At 47.0% G+C, this 21,870-nt stretch overlaps 2 protein-coding genes across 3 annotated transcripts; both read right to left on the reverse strand.

The window, feature by feature from the left end:
- Positions 1-567: 567 nt before the first annotated feature.
- LOC107192783 (protein croquemort-like) lies at positions 568-10,035 on the reverse strand. Its single transcript, XM_015582120.1, has 10 exons — positions 9,994-10,035; positions 6,955-7,205; positions 5,958-6,124; positions 4,010-4,154; positions 3,191-3,394; positions 2,374-2,585; positions 1,557-1,965; positions 1,191-1,264; positions 817-1,042; positions 568-738 (listed from the first exon to the last, which is right to left on the reverse strand). The coding sequence occupies exons 2-10, from the start codon at positions 7,069-7,071 to the stop codon at positions 568-570; spliced, it is 1,725 nt and encodes a 574-aa protein (XP_015437606.1). The 5' UTR covers positions 7,072-7,205; positions 9,994-10,035.
- A 2,817-nt stretch (positions 10,036-12,852) lies between these two features.
- LOC107192779 (protein turtle) lies at positions 12,853-20,471 on the reverse strand. 2 transcript variants are annotated; one of them, XM_015582117.1, is made up of 12 exons: positions 19,907-20,471; positions 19,480-19,622; positions 17,336-17,564; positions 16,187-16,323; positions 15,964-16,108; positions 15,502-15,776; positions 14,894-15,028; positions 14,573-14,832; positions 14,298-14,473; positions 14,180-14,224; positions 13,926-14,105; positions 12,853-13,662 (listed from the first exon to the last, which is right to left on the reverse strand). In XM_015582117.1, the coding sequence occupies exons 1-12, from the start codon at positions 19,959-19,961 to the stop codon at positions 13,439-13,441; spliced, it is 2,004 nt and encodes a 667-aa protein (XP_015437603.1). In that variant the 5' UTR covers positions 19,962-20,471; the 3' UTR covers positions 12,853-13,438. The 2 variants fall into 2 exon arrangements, with proteins under 2 accessions (XP_015437603.1, XP_015437602.1); XM_015582116.1 differs by having other exon boundaries at positions 16,187-16,353.
- Between the last annotated feature and the right edge of the window lie 1,399 nt (positions 20,472-21,870).

Consider the following 21,870-nt stretch of genomic DNA (forward strand, 5'->3'; position numbering starts at 1 on the left):
GTTCGTTACGGTTGTCGCTATCAGTCGCTATCAGTCTTAAATGTCATCGATTTTTTTGTACAGTCATGATTGCTCGAGATACGTCGATTGGTAACGCAGAAATATGTTACACACGAATCGACTTGGCTAACATTAGAAGAACTAATGCGAGCATTCATCGGGTAGCATTTTATAGCTCCTGATTTGAACGATGAAACGCAAATATGCTTCGCCCAGAGAACGTCTAACCGAACTTTCCGAAGAATCGAGAAGCGATTCAATTGAGAATCACAGGAAAATCTGTCGAGTTAATAGATTACGATCGATGTAACAAGATCATCTTTCGGGATCTGCACGTTTCCTGATTTAAAGAACTACCTAATCCAGAGATACCTAAAGTATTCAAACACAGCAGCATTGTTTCATCGTTAAACACCACGTAACAAGCATTCTTAATTTCCGTGACGCGACCAACAAAACAGCCTTCAAAGGCTTCGATTGTCCTTCGATTATCGCGTCTCGCGTCGAATTCGTCGAGGATACACCCGAACCTAGTCGAGCCTATTGATCGACCGTTGCCATTTCTTCCTACTTTCGACGTTGAAGCTTCGCTTGTAGATCCATGTTGAAGCACTCGATCGAGCTGGGATAGAGTCTACGATCGTTCCTCACGTGACCGTCTTCGTTGCCGCCACTCGTGTCCAGATACATCAGTTCGGATTTATTCCCGGTGGAAGATATAATTCGTGGTTTCGTCTCCTGTGAAATGTTCATAATAATTCGTCGTCGGGAAAGAAATGAATTAATCGAAATGAAATAAAACGAAACGTCGATTACTTTGTCACCGGCTACCGAGTTGGCACGCTGCCTGCTCACCAGGTATAGCAGTGCTACGGTGAAGATTATCAGAGATCCTATGAGGACCAGAATAGCGCCGATGTATATACACATGTCGGACACCGACAGTAGACTCTTCAAGTCGTTGACGAACTGATCGGTGGCTTCGACCTCCAACGTGAACCACATCACTGGGAAATATATAGTTGGCACGTCCTTAAACAGCCTAAACACAAACCTTTTATGAACGAAATTGTTCCTCCTGTTCCTGTTTCGCTTGCAACGAGACTTTCGTCTCGTCATGCACGAAATCATCGATGCTATAACATCCGATTTTCGCGGCGAAACGTTTTAATTGCGGGAAACGTACTTACGACACAGTTTTCGATGATTCCAGAAGTACGTTCACCTGCAGTCTCGCAGATACTTTCAGAGGAATACCCGTTGTCTGAGAAAAAAAAAAGGAACAGTTTCATTTCGATCGTCTTTTATCGCCGCGGAAATTTTAAGTGATGTTCGTAAAATTTTCCAACTATATCCTCGCGAGCAGACTGTTTCCACTAGGGGAAAAAGTGACGTAGGGAGAAGACTTCATACCACTTGAATTATCACTGAATTTAACATTTATTTCAGTACTTTAAATAAATTTACTAAGTGGTAGAAGACTTTTCTTCTACGTCACTTTTTCCCCTAGCGGAAGCCGAGTTTGCTCGTGGGTGTACACACACTGGCGCACTCACCGGTTCAAGTGTGATCGAGAAATCGTGTTTCTCTTCGTCGGGCTCTAATCCTATGACCTTCTCCCCGAGACTCGGGTCTGCCCTGTTGAAATGGGGCAAACTGACGAACACGGGTGCACCGTAGCGACATGCGCTGACATTCATCAGACCGACTGGAGTGCATTTCCCGTTGCAATAGCAGTTCCCTATGTTCACAACATCCGGATCCCCCTCCGGCGTGTCAGTCACCTCCGCAGAGTGTTCAGCTTCGAAGAAGTCTTCGGTGGTGGTGGTTTGCTCAAAGTATTTCGCCTGTTCGTGAGGATATCGTCGCCTCGTATTGTTTCCAAGAGTCTTCTCGCTGAGAATGTACCGGTAGCCCTCCAGGCCCATATGATAAGTCGACTCCGCGTATTCGTACGTTAAAGGCCTGTGGAGAACGCGAAACGGAACGTTAAGAGGAAGTTGCGCCGCCGCCGTGTCGATTGACTTTATGAAATTCCACAATGAAATAATCGAGATTCATTCCCGTTCACATACGTCCAACGCGAATCGAATCAAACCGAATCGAATCGAACGGTGTCAATTACGACGGCCCGTGTTTTGCTCGGAAGCAATGCAGGGCAGACCGATTAACTCCATCCACGAAGAAGAAGCTGTCTCGCAAACAGGATTACCGGACGATCCAATTTGCGTGTCTCGAAGATTAACGAGGCAACTGAGGAATTAAGATTGTTCAAGGTTCAGCGACGTTCAAATTGGCGCACGGAGATGAAACTAATTAGCGATCGACCCCGGCGTTCCCTTTCTTTTCAGCGGAGCGGCGCGTTTCACCGACCTGCACAAGTCGCCGCTGAAAAGCGTGATCTCGTCTTTTTGTCGATACGGCGGCCAGAATTCTCCCGCGCTTCCCTCCACGACGTTGCACGGACTCTTGAAAAATTTGGTGGTGTCCTTATAGTTCCACTTTCGAAGCACTCCGAATTGGCTGATATCGTGAACACCTGTGTCCATATTAAAGTGACCGTCGAATAACGTGGAGCCGTTCCTCTGAGGAGAGAAAGAAGAAAAAAGTAACGATAGACATCCGTATCTGGTAAAGGGCTGTAGTTTCTTGAGATAGCTCGGAATACGGGTGGAGTTTGATAACGGAACGCCAGATAAGACCACTTGTAATTATTTTTCTACGGTCGAGCGAGCCTGGGCGATCGGAATCTTCACCGATTGACTTATCGCTTCGGACAATATTTATTATGAGACGTATTTGCTTTGCTCGAGGTAAATTATACGAATAAGGGGTTGCCATCTCCGACTGGTGGCATTAATCGACTCTAAATGTTGCACTCGTGACGTAACAAATTAATACATAATATGCCTCCCATTGCTTTTCATTCGTCATTCAGCGACCTACACGTGACCTGTCCTATTCAGTACCAATTTAAGTCACGCTACGAATAATTTATCGTCGGCTGCAATGCCGTTGCTGCAAGAGCGCAAATCGCATCTTCGACCTTCTGCGCGCCCTCGACACAATTAAATAAACAATTTCTCAGCAGTGATCGGCGAAGAAGCAGGTCGTCGAACGTTCAGAATCATTCTGGCTCGACGAGAGGGGTGGTATTAACGAAACTCGAGACTTCCTCGGCGAGACTCACCATGTAAAACCAACCAAACTTGTCGAAGGGTGGAATGTCCTCCCCCATCGCCGCCACTCTTCCTAGTTTGATCAGGGAGTCGTCGTAGCCGGCGAACAGCAATTCGTTCACAGTTTTCGTCGTATGTACTTTCGAAGACGTCAACATGAACGAAAGAGTGCTCTGCAGCACGTTATCCCAGTATCGTGTTTTGTGCTTCGCAGACTGAAACACGCGCGAAATAGATCATTTTTCGTCGTGGGAAATACGCGCGGGACAATTTACACGTGAACTAGCAACATTGTGCGTTCGAATCTAATTCCACGAGATCATAGGCTAACGTATTCGCAAATGAAATAGTAAATCGACGTTCCAACGTTTTCAATTTTGCATCGATAACGATATACATGTAAAGATTAAAAGAAAAGGAAACTTTCCTTACGATGTTTCCATCGAGGAATTAGATTTCATTGAAAGTACAGAGCGTGCCACGTGAAATCGATCCCATTCGCTGATTAACTAGATACAAATCTACATTATATTTGAGAAAAAACTGTTCTTCTGTTATAAAGCAATATCTGGTAAATGACACACTTTCGAAATTTAATTTTATTCATAAACCATTGCAAAAGATATTGCAAATGACCTTGTTGCGCCTCTATTCATTTTTTTGCATATGAAATCGTATTTAAGCTGACGTTATGTGGAACATAAAATTGAATCGTTCGAGGCGGAGCCGGTCCTATGTGGGGCGCTCTGTATACTTCATCGACTGCCAAACTTTCGCCCCCCTGAAAGTCGTTTAAAAATAATGTCTGAGCGAGTCACAGGTTTACTTACGATCGCGACGGTGTTTAATTGCGTGATGGGATCGCTCAAGGAGCCGTTCGTCAGCTCCGGTTCGAAGAACCACCACCGTCGAAGCAAGTAGCTGACAGTATTGTTCTCGGGGTGGAAAGTTACGTTTGCTTTTTGCCGGATTTCACTGCAATTGAAATTTAGCGTCATGGATTATTGCGGGAACGCCTGTATTACGAACACATTCACGATCACGGTCACGATTACGACAGGTTATCGATACTCGTCGCGATCGCGATAAAAATGGATTTATGCGACGAACGAGCACACGTGTGTTATCGTTTCACCTAAATCGCAACACCAGCTATAGGTAATCTAAAGACTTATTACGATGTTTGCGTTGAGTAATGCAGATTTTTTTTGCAAACAGTCATGTCCAACGAATGTGTCACAATGAAGCAAAAAATTGATCCAAGTCGAAACGAATGTGTTTCGCACGCAATCGAGGAACACGTTTTCGCAATATTGTTTACTCTGGCACGGTCATAATGTTCGCATAGCGTGTCGTAGCGTGCGTGGGCGTACTCATTGGAAATCAGCTGGGAAAATGAGAAGGAATTAAAGGAGCGAGCGGACCGTGTAACCAGCAATTAAGAAGCTCCGGCTCTCTAGAATCAATTCCATCGGTGGCGGTCAATTAAACGACGCGGACACGATTAAAGAGCCGTGATTCGATGCTTTAGCCTACATATCCGTACGTGTCTCGTTGATTAGATTTGACGCGACAATTGCCGACTGCTAAGTGTACGGATGCATCTCGCGGCGTGCCGTAATGCTCCCTTATTGTTACCAGCGCAATCTCTTTTGTTGCGTAACCGTCTCGAGATTAAAGACGAAAACGACGTTTAGCCGCTAGGCTGACGGAGAGAAAAAGGGAGACCATCATCCACGGAGGACAGAGCGCGTTCTGTTTCGAAGACGTGCACTGTATCGGTCCGTTCGAAAAACCGACGCTCACCTGGGACGCATGAACAGCCGTTTCGAAAAAACCTGTTTCGAGTTTCGCTAAATTTAGCACGTTTCCCCTCGAGTATGATCACGATTGCATTCCACGGATTCGGTAATGGCACCCAAAATCTTCTCGTTTATAGTCTTGTCGACTCCATTGGCGATCCTTTCTGTGTCGTTTTCCGTGCCAAGGTGATCCTCGAATCTCGAAACCGGCTTGTTCGAAGGACATGTTGCGAAAAATGTACGCGGCACACGCGAGGGTGACAATGGCGACAATTCGCATTCGCAAACGGGTGGTCCACGACCGAGGGGAAAGTAATTAATTCGGTGATTATTTTATAAAACGTTTAAGAGCCACCCACGTCCCGTTACTGCCCGTCCCGGAGACGTTCTACTCGTTCATTAAGATGTCAATATCGTGAGGTTAACTGTACGCCTTTCTTATCGTGATTAGACAGTCTATTAGAATGCCCTCGTGGAAGGATCGATTAGACTCATCTGGTCGTCGGGCTGGTACGGTGCATCGTCGAGCAATGTGCCTTCGACACGCGTGTCACCTTAATCAACGCCGCAATCTCTCTCTCTCTCTCTCTCTCTCTCTCTCTCTCTCTCTCTCTCATCGCGAATATCGGAATATTGCTGCATTCGGATATGTCGCGGATTGCATCGAGCAACCATACGATGTTACATAACAATTTCCGCTTCGACCGCAATAGTGCTTTTTTCTCCGATGAGTCCTCGATTTCCGTGACGTACCACGGGAAGCGAGACGTGTGTATAGCTAATTGACACTCAAACCCGATCACTATGTTTTTTATGTCGCGTCATTGCCATTGCCACGAAGTCTCCTCGCGAACTACACCTACGGAGATCTCGACGACCTCAACTTTCTTGTCGCTCCTACGTTCGCCGTACAGATCACACGCGTGCCCTTCGCCACGGTTCTAGATATACCTGCGTTTGTAAAAATCTTGCTTACCGAAACACGTAAGGACCAAGTTCCTCGAGGATCGGCTTCTTCCCACTAACCGTCAGCTCCTCTGGATTGGTCCAATTAAAGAAATGAATTTTCATATACATGGGTGGCAGGCTGCTCGTGTCATTCCAGACACTAAACGCCTTCGACGTTGGCGTCAACGGGACTTCCTGTCGAATAAACCGTGCATCTTTAATCGCGTTTTATGGTGCATGTTAATACGCTCGATCGGCATTTCTCGAAACCGTTCCAACTTTCCAGGAAGTCATAATATTTCTTCGATTCAGGTCTCCGCGTAAAGTCTCGGGCAAATGATTCGTCTCGCGCAAATACGAATAGATGCGTCGATTAATTGAACAATCGACCACTTTTCCAATCGCGTCTGATCGTACCGGCCAGACACGAGCGAGACCATCGACGGAGGTGTGTTCTATTTTAATCCGCGACGTCGCTCAATTTCGACGAAGACGCGTCTAAGTAAGTTGCATGTACTTTATTCCCTCTCGTTTCAACGGTCTTCCGCGTCGGAAGCCAGCGGGGGATTCGCGCGCTTCGATCTCGAACAGTATTGACGGGAGGAATTTAGAACAAAAATACGATAGAAGCGCGAAACGAGAGATAACCCAGAACCAAGGGGCTTCCAATACGAATTCTGAATGAGAACAAAAAAAGCATCGCGGCTGTGTTTATACACGACTTACGCTGTGCCAGCGGTCTTCATTGAAAATAAATTACTTCTCGCCGATCGTATTGTTCAGGTTTAACGATGGTAAACTTGATTCGAAAACCATAAAACTCGTCGAATAATTCAGATACAAGCTGCAGTCAGTGATACGATCACCGAGAACCGGTCGATCGAATTTCAAATCAGCGTAATGTATGTTCATATGTATGTATGTACATACGTTTGTCGAATTCATCGTGCTGAATTGAAAATCCGATTCTGGATGTTAAAGATTTTGACACAGATGCGTATGAATGCGGACAGCGGGTCGCCTACCTTTTGAAGAATGTGATGGAACAACGCTGGCCAGAAAAGGTACAGACACGAGCCGAAAATTATGAGAAGCAGACCGAGGAGTCCAAGGCCGACGGATTTGTTGGTCCAAGGCCTCATGGTGACGGGAGATTCTATACGCGCGTCGTTGGTTGCCTCCTCAGCACGTGTGCCCGCGTACGGTATGTTACGCTCGCCGGTTAGGACTGCCGTTGGATCGTTTTTCCGGTCGATGCGCTCCAACACTACCAGGCCTGAAGAGCAAGATAAAGCGTATCTAATCAATGGCGGACTAGCTCCACTTTTGTACGCCGTCTTTCGTCGTGCGGGTCACGTGTTTCGGCTGACCGAGCACCGACACGTGTTTCCCAGTTGAGCCACGGAAGTGACAGTTTTGTCGCTTCGTCGCGTCGTATGTTCGAAGAGATTATAAGTGAACGTGACTGCACGGACCAAAGGAGCCCGATTTATATACTCTTTGACTCGATTACTCGGCGGTGTCGCGATCTCGAGTTTCGTTCCAAACGCTTCCTCAGTTTTCCCCGTGTCTCCACTTGAATCGGTTCCTGGAATCGCGCGCGTACCGACTTTTTCTCGGAGAGACAGTTTGCGTTTTGTGTTTTTTTTTGTTACGATTTATGTTGTATAAACGATGCTGCTGCAACTTGGAGAAACATAGGTCGTACGGACCGGAAATGTTTATTATGCTGGGCAACGCACAGTCGTATACTTTTTAGTCAGTTTATCGCACGGTTTTCTCCTTTGTATTTTTGCGAGATAGGACACATATATGACTTCATTTTCTTCAGATTGTTTCGCGGTGACTACATACCAATCGTTTTACGTGCGGGCCGAATCGTATCTTTCTGAGCGGTTCCACAATGTGAGAAATTTCTACTATCGCGATGCACTCGTTGTCTAGAAGAAAATGATTGCAGAGGATGGAATCCTATCGTTTTATCTCCTATCCTACATCAGCGATAAACGAAAACGTTTCCAAAGTCTATGGAGCAAGTCAGACATGAATGGTCACGATTCGTTACTCTCTTAATTCATTCCTTGCAAGCCGGGCTCTGATTCGCGTACGCTAATTAGCGATGAAATTCTCGTAACCAACGTAATCCTTTATCCATTCCTTGTTTCCCGATACGGATCCGGGGCAGTCAAAGATTAATCCGCGGTAAACGAATTTATGCAATCGAGATGGAAGCATTGAGCGCCTTGCTACAGGTGTGTATTTAAAGAGCAGTTAGTTAGCGATGCAATAACCATCGAGCTGTCTCAATCAACCAGACGATTGACATTCGTGGGAGTGATTAGGAGATGAATGATAAGCACCCGAAGGGATTCATTAACAAATTGCAGTTTATAATTAGACGAGCATAGTTATTCTCCAGGAAGACGTTACTACCGACTATTTAAGTAATCGCTCGTAACTTACCTGAAAGGAACGCTTATGATCCGTAAGAGACGCCTGCAACTACGACTCCGATACGCACGATTGATATTCTCCGAAGCTTCATCGTTTCATAAAATAGTAAATATCTCGTATAGGCTTTGCACAAATTACAGAATCGTTAAATTTCATATTCTTTCGATCAACGTGGCTCGTAAAGTATTTTTATGCGCGTATAAGCTTCGTTAAGAATCGTGCAATCGGAAATTGACGCGACAATTTGCCTTTACGACCTGTTTTTGCAATCCTGTGCTTCGATCGCAAACCCTGTGACCACAAGAATGTTTGTCATGTGCCAAACGATCGTTCTCTCTTATTCTTTCCGTCGCAATGACATTTCCATTCATAACAAACATTCTCTTATCTTTGCTGCAGTGAACTCTATCCCCGGCTGAGTTATCCGCGCCGCGAAGATGTTAAATCGGGAGGAACGTGATGTCCGATTTTTATAGGTCGAGTTTATCGCGTGTTCCTATTTTCGAGGAAACCTTATGCACTTGGCTCAAAAGAAGTCGTACGATGATAAATTCCTGCGCTTGATCGCGGCCGTGCATCAGGGAGACGTTGCCGTTGGTCGACGAAAACGAACCGTCACGTTGGATTTGTCATTCTTTTACAGAATGACTTGCCGCTTATGCAACTCGTTCTTTCCTTTTTTCTATCGTCCCGACTCATCGAGTTCCATTCATTTTTCCGATCGTGACGTGTGTTTCGAGGCAAATCGATTTCGCGAGAGCTTGGAAAGTTTTCAACGCGCGAGACAGCTCATCCAACCGGCCGACCATAAATACTTCGGTTACTCGCTTTGTCGCAGCTATTGACGTCTGTATTGTAAATGTCCAGTCGTATTGATGCACGAGCAACGAGAGGTCATTTATCGGTTCACCGTTCCGTGGTGTGTATGATACACCGCCTTGCTATAATAAAAGACACCAACGAGTGCGTTCTTTCTATCGCGAGGGAAGCTCGTTCGCTCCCGTGGCGATAATCACTCGGTCTCTTCCTTCGTTTCTCGATATCTTTTGACCTGCAATTTCGTCTTCCCTAACACGACTCGTCGTTCTTCTTCTCCGCTCGTCTGACAGCACCGCGACAACGGTATCGCGTGCGACAGTTCGAAAATGAAAAAACTGGTGGTTCTTCCCGCATTCGTTTCGACGGGACAGAAGATCGGTTGGCTAGAATCAACGGGGGCTAGCTTTTCAATTGACACGAGGTTCCCCGGCGCGATGGCGGGCATCTAGAATGATTTTGTTGTTCGTCGTTGGTAAATTGTTTCCTTGTTAGCAGCCCGTTTCCTTTCGAGATAAGCATTCGCAGAGTGACAACACCGTTCGTCCCGTATCTCTTCGTTACACCGATCCCCTCTTAGTATCCCGTCCGTTTAAGCTCCGTTTACGATTGCGCGGCGGCGTTCGTGAAACAAGACCGTTTATAAATCTGTCCAAGAAAACAAAAGTTGAGAAAAATACAATCCACGGTCGCTATCGACAAAACTCGCAGACAATCTCGAGCAATGGGAAATTGAAGATCACGATACGGATCGTCGTCGGAGAATTTCCGATAGATGAGTCATTTTTGCTTACCGCGATCGACTTACGTTTCCCGCGGCGGATGCTTCCCCGCGTCGACAGAATCCAAGAAGATTCCCTTTCAGTCACGAACCGCCGATTTCAGCGATTGAGCGCAAGTTTAACGAGATCACCGGCGCAGCTCAATCACCTCGCGACCCGTATGCGGCGCTCTGTACGGTGCGGCTGTTACTGCCGCGTTCGATGAATCAACAGGCTGCATCTAATATGTCCTATTGGCCGCATCCCCTCCACTCGGGGAGACTTTTCTCTCCTTCGGCCGCCTTTCCGACTCTCTTGACCCCACCCCACCCCACCCCTTCGACACCGCGTCGAGTCGAGGATTTTCTCCCTTGCGATCTCCGCGGCCAAGGCACGTTCCACCTCCGTCGTGATCGATGGACCTCCATTATCTTCCGCAGACTGCCGCCAAACTACCGTCAAACTACCGCGAACTCCGATCGAATCGTTACGCGCTCGTCGTTTGGCTTCACTCGAAACGTCGGCCTCGCGTTGTGGCTCGAACCCTCGAAACGCGTGCGTACCTACGTTTCGTTTCGGCCAGATGGCGGCTCCATCGGGAATTGTCACACGTGCACGCATTATCGTTACACACGTGTCGAATGATAGCCGACGAACACGAAGCGTTTTGGAGACGAGAAATTCTTAGCAATTGGGCGATGCCGACCTTAATAATGAACACAGGAGTCCGGTTAATTCAAGACGCGACGCCAGTATTGTTTTTTTTTGTTGTTGCGCTGACATTTGAACCACCGCGGATGGTAAGAAGATGCCGGTTCCTCAAGGACGTCTTTAAACGCCGCCACGCTCGACAAACAACTCGCCGAGAATGAAGGCAAACTTTTGGCACGGCGAATCGGTTTTTGACTTCGGACCGTCCAGCGAGCGTTACGTAATGCTAATTTTATTATAGCGGCGCGACACGGGCATACGGCCGAGTTCGTCAGGAATGATTATCGTTTCAGGGATCGATCGATGGATCGAGACGCCACGCTCTTTCGTCACTGATCTGTCCATGGGAAACAACACTTTGCATCGAGAAGAGAAAAGAAATCATTTGGTAAATGCACATAATTATCGTTACACCGGACGAGTCGTTACGACGAACTGGGTTTTCTCAGAAACAGAGCCAAGGTCAGCTTACTGTCGACGGGTAAAAATTCTTAATTTTGTACCGCGGATCCGTACTATCTTTCTGTGGTCCCCGTCAGTTTATTCGAATTTTCTTCCTCTGCCTATTGACGAACGAACACACGCAATTTCTCACAAATGCGTACGTCGCTCACAATAAGACAGTCCAAAATTTTCGGTACACTTTGTATTGGGATTTTAACGGCGCGTGACTCGTCGCGGTCGAATGGAGGCGATTGCAACGGCACTCGGTCGAAAACTAAGGGTAAGCACGTGGGAAGAGGAAAGGAGTTTTGCTTGTACAGGTAAGAAGCCACGGAAGTGACTAGCTCCTCCCCCCTCCAAAGTGTCGCTTCATCTATACATATGTATAGTTCAAAGCCATTGATCTCTTCATTGCCAGGCAAAATCGTCTGCTACGACTGCGAATAGCCGCCAGCAGGCGGCTTCTGTCTATTAATTGACCCGGCTAGTCCGTTCCGGTGAACTGTGCCCGACCCTCGTGTATTTATCCGCTCTTCTTTGCCCGTGTGGTACATACTACGTATATGTATACATGCGATTGGTACTACCTCGCGATTTCATCGTCCCTGTACACGCTTACAAAGCAACGGTCGAACAGATCGTCTTCGCGAAAGAAACATCCGAAGGGATTTTTTTAGCATCGCGTCTAAACCCTGCTGAAATATTTTGATTATTTATTCAAAGCCTTTTTTCACGGTGGGCAAACATCATAGAGTGGTCAGACATTCTCTGTCATCTTAATGTGTACACGTTCAACAAAACGCGTGGTCGAAAAATGTGGGAACTCTTAACTCCGTCTTTAGCCTTTGATCGGTTGGTCGAGTTAGAGACTTGTTTACAATAGATAAGTGTGAGTGTTTCTGTGTAAACATGTAGATATCTCGTCGATACCTGATATTGAATGCCTACAGAAAAAAAGAATCGTCGAAAGGCTTTCTGCTCAGACGCATCGCTCGTTGGACCCGATTTGAAGATCGATATCCGATTTGTTTTAACAATCTCTAATCTCCAACAGTCATCGATAACAATTAGATATATTCCTCTCATAAAATCGCTAACAAATCGCGTTAGACATTATAGACACATACTTATTTTTCAATTGGCTGCATCGCGTTCGCGTCTGAATTCACCGCGAGTTGTTTGTCGACTCACCTCGAATTATCTAAGACTAAAATCGCGATTAAATCACAATACGGCAGTTTCTAGATGTTTTTAACGATATCTGTATGTTTGTTTCATTGCGGGACGGTGTCATGTCTCAATGTCCCAACCACACCGTTGACTAGTGAAACACTATCTGCTGATGGATTGACTATCGGTCAGCCGCTTACGAAGCCTATCAAGTTTCCATGGCTGTAAAGAATAGCCAGTATTTCGTGATCCTGGTCTTTCGTAGACAAAACATGCAACGACTGCAAGCGGATTACACCGGACGCGTCTAAACAATTTAGCGACCGCACACTCGCAAGACCCGTGCGAACCTTGTCACCTCTATAATATCTTACAGGGAACCAAACTATAATAATATTTATTCAATCGTGTGGCACTTACCGTATTAAGGTTCAACCAAATAAATTTCAACGGAATAATTATTGGAAACTCTAAATATCGATACGCACGAGAAACTGGTAATTGTCCTTGGAAGGCTTGCGTAACACGCTCGAACAGAAGACGGAGGGGAGACGCCTGATGCATAGATAATCGACACAATTTATTTACAATAGAAAAACGTATCGGATGTATACATATAGATAGTCCCAACCGAGCTAGTTCCCAGCTGTCGAGATGCGTCGCTATTTTCTCCGCTAAATAAACTCGCGCCTCGCGTCTCTCGCAGCCTGGTACCCGAACAACGATCAAATGCCAGAACTAATCCTTAATAAACGTGCACTTATCTAATAAAGCTTTTAAACGATACATAATGTAACGATGCAATGCAAGAACACTCGTAGTAACTTATATGTACGTAAACGGAGTAAATTAAACCGTCCCAAATAGAAATTCCTCGCGCCGAATTGCTCCATCTCGGTTCTCATCGTCCTTCCACACGTCTACTTCTCTGTGTCTACGCGATCGATATTATATTACATACGTACATACGTAATCGTAACGATTATAAGTTCGTGCGACATCGACTTGCAAATCACGAACCGAAACTCCTCGCGCTCTATCGGGCTATCGATAACGTCTACGTTAGGGAAGTTTATTGCGGCTGGCCGTACCAACGTGTACGATATACACGCGTGGCTCGTCGCTAAGTAAGCTCGACCACGAGATTACTCTTCTATTTCTCGTTCGGCGACTGACAGAAACGTTTCCTTGCCCACCATATGGCGGCCAGGGCCGCCGCCAAAAAGCCAATCCCAGCCACGATTCCCATGGAAATCGCACGGTTCCTACGGTAGGCTGGCACCTCGAGGCTGATACGCTCGCTCGTCGCGATGTCGTCCGAGATCGACACGGCGGCCACCTCGAACGTATAGTAACTCTCCTCCTCCAGAGTTTTCACTGAACAGTAATTAATATCGTATGTTGTGTGAAAAAGCAATTTTCTTGCAGACAAAACAGGAAAGACGAACCGTTTTGGACTAAAATGCAAAATATACCGACGGAGGAAATTCAACATGGTCGTAAAATCGACTGGGAAATGAAGTACAAGTGCGATAAAAAAAAAATTGATAAAAATGTGGTAGGTGTCATCAAGGGTATTGCGACTCACACCGCCAAGTGTCTATTCTACGACCACGCTGTATCGTTTCCATCGGTTATACCTAGGTAGTAAGTGTCGGTCGTTTCCGCTCTCCCATAGAGTCGTTCGGACGGTCCACGGAACCATCTAACGCCGTAAAGTCTGACTTGTTCTTTTCCGTAAGCAGGAGGCTCCCAGGTAACCAAGTATCCCTCTACAGTCGCCTGTACCCTCACGTTTACTGGCGGGCCCATTCTCTCGTCTACGAAATCGAAATATTTACCAACGCGATCTCAAAACAGATTTCAAATATACAGTTAAAATGTTTCCGATTACCTGGTGGGCTACGGTACTCCGATGCAGAGTTCTCGTCGATTAGATCTGAAATTCGTAGCATCGTTATCATTCTAAAATTTCGAACATTCCGAAAGGTACAGAAATGCATCGCACGCACGTGGCTGTGTGAAGATTCGTAATGTTTTACTGAACATCCCGTCGCCGTGTTTGTCCTGGCTGAGCACCATGAACTCGTACTCCCGTCCTGGGTTCAAGTTATTGACGGTCGCTTCGGTGATCTTTCTCGACAGGATTTTCATCGTTCTCCATTCCGTGGTGTCGGTAGGTCTGTACCTAATTACAAATAGTTGTCGTTAGGTAAGTATCGTTAAGGCATAAGCGATATTAAAAAATTCGACGATTTCAATAATGGTCGTTTGAAACTTCAGTTACCAGACGGAATACTCCGTCTTTGGTCTCACGAATCCCGGCACCCAGGTTAATGTGACAGCGTGATTGGTACTGTTGGCGCTCAGATTGTACGGTGCTCGCGGTGGAACATTCAGGACCATTAATTCCGTGTCTGCAACTACCGTCGCGATCTCGTTGCTAGCAGCGCATTGATACAGTCCTCTGTCTTCCTCTTGAATCCTCTCGATAGTTAAATTGCCACCGATTATGATGGTCCTCTCGGGGGAAATCGGTGAGCCGTCCTGAAAAAACAGACGACGGAATTATTCGACTGTGAGGAATAAGTAAATCATCGATCAGTACCTTGTACCAGACGATCGACGGTCGACGGGATTGGTCACCATCCCTGGCGTCGCAAGGAATCTCCACAGTCCCGCCCAATTTCCTTATGTACAAATTCTGAGGTGTCACCGTGAATATTGGCGGCCTTTCAACGATCTGTAAAGAGATTAGGATCTGTTCACGAATTGGGACTAAATGGTCTGAAAATGTGCGGCGGGCAATAAGTAATTCTAATTGGACGATAAAGGAATGGTTAACACTCGTCTGTAACCGGTCAATGGTCTGAACTGTATCGTCCCGTTTCTTGCAGCGCATACTACTTTTGACCGGTGAATTCAAGGGTGGCTGAACCAAATAGATCATGCTTCTTTCAATTACAACGCTTTGGCTTCTGTGCCTTTGTTCGCCGACGAATTCGGACGTCAACCACACGCATAGACCGTGGTTGGTACAGTTGGTGGAAACGATATAGTGCGGTCGCGAAGTGGACACTCGATTAGTAGGTTCTATTGATGTCGCAAGACACAGGATTGTACAGTATTATTCCTAATAATAATTAATAATTAGTTCCTAGGTGATTTTGCGACCACGCTATATTTCTTCCAGCAGGGGTAAAATGGAATACTCACCACCGTGATGGTTGGACTGGGTCCTTCGGTACCCAGTTCATTGTACGGTGTGCAGGTATAGCTTCCAGAATGGGTTTCGTCCACTTTACTGAAAGACAGAGAACCGTTTCTCCTGTAGAACACTCCTTGAACGTTGTACGGGTCAAAGAGAAACCCATCCTTCTCCCAACGTAGGTTCGTCATGGGTGGATTCGCCCTGAAATGACAGTCCAGAAGGGCTGGTTTTCCGTATGGAAGGTAGACTTCCCGGGGAGCGTAGATAACTTTCGCCTTGACTGAAACAGTGTAAGACGTATCAATCGAAACTATAGTCTCTGCGACTATGCGTCCGAAACTATTGCTCATAGAGATTCCGATGGTCATCATTATCGACAATTACGTCCAAGAGCATTGTTCAATGTTCCGTTTCACTGAAAGCCATCGGAATCCCTATGCTTCGACAGATTTTTCGCGGATATTCACACTGCACATTGAGAAAAGCCGAGGCACTCTGTTTCTCCCCAGTCTCGCCGGTCACCACACAGGTGTATTCTCCGAGATCTCCCATGGCGGCTGAGTTGATGGTCAACGTTCCATCCTTGGAGACGGACGCCCTTCTCTTGAAATCCTGACGCAAACGAGTAAATGTTACGTACATTTAGACGTTCGTTCGATGGATAGACATAATTTCTTTCGTTTGCGTTACCTCGATCATCGAGATTTCTGTGCCCTCGCGGAACCAGTTCACCACGGACTTTTCCCCTTTGGCGACGCAATCGAAGCTGACCGACTCTCCCTCCATGATAGTCTCGTTCACAGGCGGGATCGTCAGCCAATTTTCACCTGGAACAGACGTCCCAAACGGCGACGCACCTGGGTTGAACGATTTAACGAGTCTGCCCAGGTTCATGTTAGTAAGCAGCAGCGGGATTACATTCGTTCATTCGTTCGTACGATCGATTTGGTTGCACGGCGCGGCGAGAGCGTGATTAATTGTTATAATTCGTTAATTTTGCCTAGTCGGAGAATCGATGTGCAACGCGTAAACCGTTCAAGACGCATTGGTGCCGGTTAATCGACGCGTTATTGGCGTAAATCAAGCGCGCATAACGCAAGTGTTATTTCGAATCGGTGCGTGACAGAGGCATATTATGTCGAATCACTGAGGTACGACGGGCATTCTACGGGTGCTGCTGTTTTCGACTTTTCCGGGAAAGGGTGTGTCACCTTTGTGTAGAGGATCGTATTGTTCGAGGGTCTCGAATTCGTGTTACCGGGAGGCCGGTAGTTTCACGATTGATATCTTCTACGGTCAATTGCGCCGTTAGTTCCCTACGGTGACTCAATTCTCCATTACCGTTTAACAGAATACCACCAGCAAAAACCAGAATTCCGTCTGGGTTAACGAGTGAATCATTGACTCTAATCTCGCTTCGCGAATGGGGGTCGGGTCAGAACGAATACTCGTTTCCTCGGCGTTCGGTCATTTCGAAACGTTTGCCGATTTCTTTTTGTTAGAACGATTCGTAATTTTTGCGCATCGTACGTTACGACGATCCCTTCAAATGCAACGGAATGACTGACAATAATCGTTTCGAGGATTTCGAACCGAGATCGCAAGAATTGGCAGAAAATCTTAGCTAGGTTTGAAACGCTTACTTCATCCTTGCCGAATATCTGGCAAGATTTCACGGGCATAAGCCTCTCCTTCGTCCAGTGTTAGTGTCCGCACACCAGCGTGACCCAATTCAGTGCACAGGGTTAGTCAGTCGGCGGTTAACTACGTTAATTTCCTTCGCCACTCGCTGTTATCGAATTAGTCGATCAACGGATACGAGAAAGTGAGCGACCTTACCATCTATGGCGAGGTGGAACCAGGTTCCATTGTTTCTGGAATTGGGCGTCCTGTTGGGGAAGATCACCCTGCACTCGTACCATCCTTGGTCGCTCTCGCGGATGTTCGTGAGATTGATGCTACCTTGGCCGTATCCCCGGTTAACCGCGTCTTCTAAAAGATGAACGCGTCCGTCGTAGCCTAGACCGACCGACGGATGTCCGTTATACCATGAAAAGATCGTTCGACCCTGAAACGACACCAGGACCCCGATGTAAAAAAAAATTCGCTTCCGGTACCAAAGGATGATTCGTACTGGTGACGCGCCGCCAACAGGTTCATCCCCCTTTGTTAATTGGTCGCCCAGTCACGCTATAACCGTAAAACGCGAATGATTTGTCTCCCTATGTCTGTAGACGTATTATTAAGCGTGGCTGCTGAATAAAGTTACGGAACATTTCCGGGTTAATTTGATTGCCTTCGCGAGGCCATCCAGACACGACCGATTTCATAACCGTCGCATGAACGTGTCAACGTTTGAGAAAATCGAAAGCACCTGACAGGGTGCAGTCGTGTCTGTTCTAAAATATATGGTATTTACTCGTCGTCGGTGTTCAGTTTGTCTCTTCGATAAAGACTGCAAACGCGGTACGCGACACGTGCGTCCTCCGGTGAAAATGTAAAACGGTGCAACCTGGGGAGGCCTCGCGGTCAAAACGAGGCTGGCGAAAAGGCTGCTAATCGTCCCTAATCGTCTGACAATGCGTTAGCAGTGACCCACTGGTTGGACCCCTTCTGTCGCGGACTCGCCGTCACTAGATATAATGCAGCCTTGCGTCCCGTACTCCAATTACCGCGTTCGATAGACAGAGAGGGAACCAGCACCTGTTTTGCATACGCATCAGGGACCAATCAGGTTAAGTTCCACTTGATTTTATGCGGTAGCCATGTGCAACGTTCTATCTGTTTCCGGCGTGCGGCTGCACGCGCGTCGAATGCAACATCCGCGAAAGAATATCGCCACCTAGTCTTTGAACAGGAAATCAACGCGACAGTCTTTTTAACGCTACATTGTTTGTTGCACTGCCAACTAGAGTCCCTGTACATTTGCTCTCTCAGAGACGTTTCCCCGGTCAGTGATGAGGGATGAACTTTTGACGTTCGGATGATAATTTCAATCAAGATGGTTTACATAGGTATCCCGCCCACAAAACAAGAAAGTAAATGCAAATTCTCTCTTATATACTCCACACGTGTCGCTCAAAGTTAAACAAGTTCCAGTTTGTTCAAAGGTAAAGGGGCGGGGTCTTGACTTTCTCACGTGAAAATTGGGAATCTCGAATGTCGACGAAGCCTGGCTGTACGAAATTGTGCAATCGCAACCGTGTATTGCTATCGTATTCGAATGTGGTCGACGATATCGCGCACGTCTCGAAATCGAGACTCGAGTGACGGAAATCCAGATCGAGACCCGCGTGGCGCTTGCTTCCCACGCGGATTACATTAGATATTCACCCCGACGAAATCGAATCGCCTACCCTGCCTTGAGCGGACACTTTTTTACGTGGTTTAACCTGTTCGCTTATGCACTTCGGCAGCCGCAACTTCGAGCATGGATTAGCAAACTACCGAGTCTCGTTAAGCAATCCGACGATTTTTAATCACCGATTGATAACTCGCGATTCATCTAGCGAACACACTTCTGTGCGGCCATTCGTATCTACTAAATAGTAGCTATTAAAGCCATCGAATTCGTCTTCGCGTATTATTGATATTCCGTATCGAATAAAAGTTTTTGTATCAAACGCACCGATGCTTCCGAGAACGAAGCTTTCCTCGGATGAACCTATTGATGTTCTTTCGACGATCGTCTAACCAACCTGTCCGATGGTCTTCGACCGACCGCAAACCGCATTCTCGACGCGTAAACCAACGCGACCCTCGTGACTTCAGTGTCTCGATCGAAACAACATTATTTATCAGCGTTGCGTAACCTTTGACACGCGCGTGAGACGTGTAAATGTAACGAAGCTGTCTAAAGAGTGATAAAAGTGGATTCTTCCCGCTGTCCCCTGATCCAGTCGCGAGGATATTATGGTCGGCTTAGATTCGGTGGGACATAATTCAGTGGTTTATTTCAGTAGACAAATTGTGATCGCTCTTACGTCGCGGTTCCACTGAAGAATGTACGGGATCGGTGTCTCGTGCGGAAAGTCCAAATCGCAATTGAACACCGCGTATTCTCCAACGCCTGCGTTAAGATAATTCGGCTCCTTCTCTTCCTCCAGTATCAAGCTGTAGCTGAAAGCTGTAACAGAAGAAGGTGAACACGATTTACGAACGGGAACTTGTCTTCCGCGTGTGAAACACGACAAAACGAGGGAACAATCGGCGCGTGACGACCGGCAATACCTATAGAACCGTCTCAATTCCAGCAAATTGGCTAATTTTCCCGTGTAATACGCGCGACCGTCAAGCAAGTTCGCGGGAAATGAACGCAAAGTTCAATATCAAACGATGTTCGGAATCACGAAAGGGGTTCGCTCGAGTGTCGTTAGAGACTCTATGACTCGTGACTAGAGAACTACTCACCTTGATAGCAGAGCAAGACCCCCAGCAGCCGATGAATCCTCGTAGCTCCGGACATTTTTCCCCCTGTTGTTTATCCGAGCTAGGTTTCGCCTATTCACCGGTCTCGTGGTTGTCTCGCGGTGAACGCGCGAGCACGCGATCTCAGAAGCAGGTCACAAAACACATCTGTCATCACCCACACTCATCAACCATCGGCCACCACCTGCGACAATTAATCGGCACGCAGCACTCTCGCGTACGGGGCCGTAGACCGATCAGCACTGAAACATCCTCGGCCTCCCTTCGGCCGTATCACCTTCCCGTTCCCCTTCTTCCTTCTACCTGCGTGTTACTCTCGAGAATCACCACTGGCCCGACCAAACGATCACCCCTACACGATCACAAATACCGAATATATCAGGTATATACCCGAGTTTTAGCCCTCCGTCCCCTTCCTCGTATCCTCACGGAAGACGGAATCCAAGGACGACGATTCAACGGATGACGTCTTTTTATCGAGAGCCGCGAAATCGAGCGACACGGAGGAGATAGTTCGGTGCAACCCGCCGAGCTGGCCCACCGTGGAACGTTTGCTCACCGAGTGGTCCAGTGGTTGCGGTGATAACCGAGTAATCGCTCCGCCTCGCTCAATCCGAGCGGATACGACGCCGAACAGCAGCGGTAACGAGCTGACCAACGGGAAGGGGTATCGAGAGTCTTCGTCGGGAGGGAGACTCTTTCAGGGTACCAGACGTTTCTATGCTCGTGGTGTTCGAGACGAACACGCTTTTCTAGCGGCGTTCCCTACCGACCGACACACCCACTCTATGCAAGTTGCATTTCGACTATAAGAACACGATATACGAATTTCAGGGTGTATTGTTAAACTTACGAATTCTAGATTTAAAATTTCTAATTCGTCTCATGTTCGTCGCATTTAATGTACTTTGAAGATTTTTAAATCTAACTAACGAGAAATAAAATTTCACCCTTGTGTTTGTTCCCTGTAAAGTTTGGTATTGTCTTAGACGCTTTCGACGACAACTCTGCCTGCATACTCGCCATAGAATTGCTTCTATTCGTTCAACGTCGAACGGAAGAATTACCCTTGCATTCAGTTGGTCGAGTCCGAGTCCTTTCAACGGCAATGCTTCGTGGTTGGAGCCGATTCGAGAGTATTAAGGGGCCCAAGTAGAGGTTAAAGGTTCGATAAACCGGCCCGTGCATACGAGCTGAAGAGACGCACGGCACGGCCGAGCTCTCGAATGGGCCTAAATTTAGAGCTGTTTCAATTTTCATCTGTTCAATCGCAGCTATTGACCTGTTCTATTTCTATCGAACTCGATTAATCAATGATCGCCGAACGTTGCCTCGAATCGAGACGCAAAAAGGTTCGCGCGATAGATAGGTGTAGTTGGCTGCTCGAACGATCCCTCCCTTTATTTATCCGCCCACGTAGCGTAATTACCGCTCGCGGCGCTCTCATAACGAAGACGCCGACTTCCGGCCGCGGATATTTGACCATTGTGTCACGTTCGTCGAGTTCACGGCTCTAGATTCGCGCCCTAAAAACTGTACGTTCTTTCCGTCTGAAAAGCTTTCGGTAAATCAACGTGCAGAGGGAATTAAGGAGGCGACACAACTCGCCGACGTCAATTTAAGACGTTATTATTATGGCACACGGTCCTGTTTTGTGTACGTTAACGTGGATGAAGCGAGTGGTTCTCCACGAAATTTGTGGCGAGTCGCGCGAGGAATCGAAAAATCAGGTTTCGATGAAAACGAAACAACGATCGGATGGTTCCCAGTGGTTCCCAGTGGTTCGAAGTACCGCCGCGTGATTGATCGGCCAAACGAGCGTTTTCCTGTCGCATCATCGAGTCTCGATCAGCGGGCTGTTGCGACAAAGCCTCGACGCCAGCGACGAAACTGCACAGCCGCCGCGTCGCCGGCAGATTCGCGCGCCATTTGCGTGGGTGACCTCA

This window comes from Dufourea novaeangliae, unplaced genomic scaffold (genome assembly GCF_001272555.1).
Source record: "Dufourea novaeangliae isolate 0120121106 unplaced genomic scaffold, ASM127255v1 scaffold379, whole genome shotgun sequence".
NCBI classification, from domain to species: domain Eukaryota; kingdom Metazoa; phylum Arthropoda; class Insecta; order Hymenoptera; family Halictidae; genus Dufourea; species Dufourea novaeangliae.

Bases quoted from the DNA above. Each gene is read 5' to 3' on its own strand.
- LOC107192779 (XM_015582116.1), bottom strand. From the start codon at position 19,961: ATGTCCGGAGCTACGAGGATTCATCGGCTGCTGGGGGTCTTGCTCTGC. The intron at 17,565-19,479 runs GTAAGAGCGATC...GTGTCGTTTCAG, and splicing joins TTCTTCAGTGGAACCGCGAC to GGTCGAACGATCTTTTCATG. The intron at 14,833-14,893 runs GTACTGATCGAT...CTGTTTTTTCAG, and splicing joins CGTCGATCGTCTGGTACAAG to GACGGCTCACCGATTTCCCC.
- LOC107192783 (XM_015582120.1), bottom strand. From the start codon at position 7,071: ATGAGGCCTTGGACCAACAAATCCGTCGGCCTTGGACTCCTCGGTCTG. The intron at 6,125-6,954 runs GTAGGCGACCCG...TTTATTCGACAG, and splicing joins TCCATCACATTCTTCAAAAG to GAAGTCCCGTTGACGCCAAC. The intron at 2,586-3,190 runs GTGAGTCTCGCC...TTCTCTCCTCAG, and splicing joins AGTTTGGTTGGTTTTACATG to AGGAACGGCTCCACGTTATT.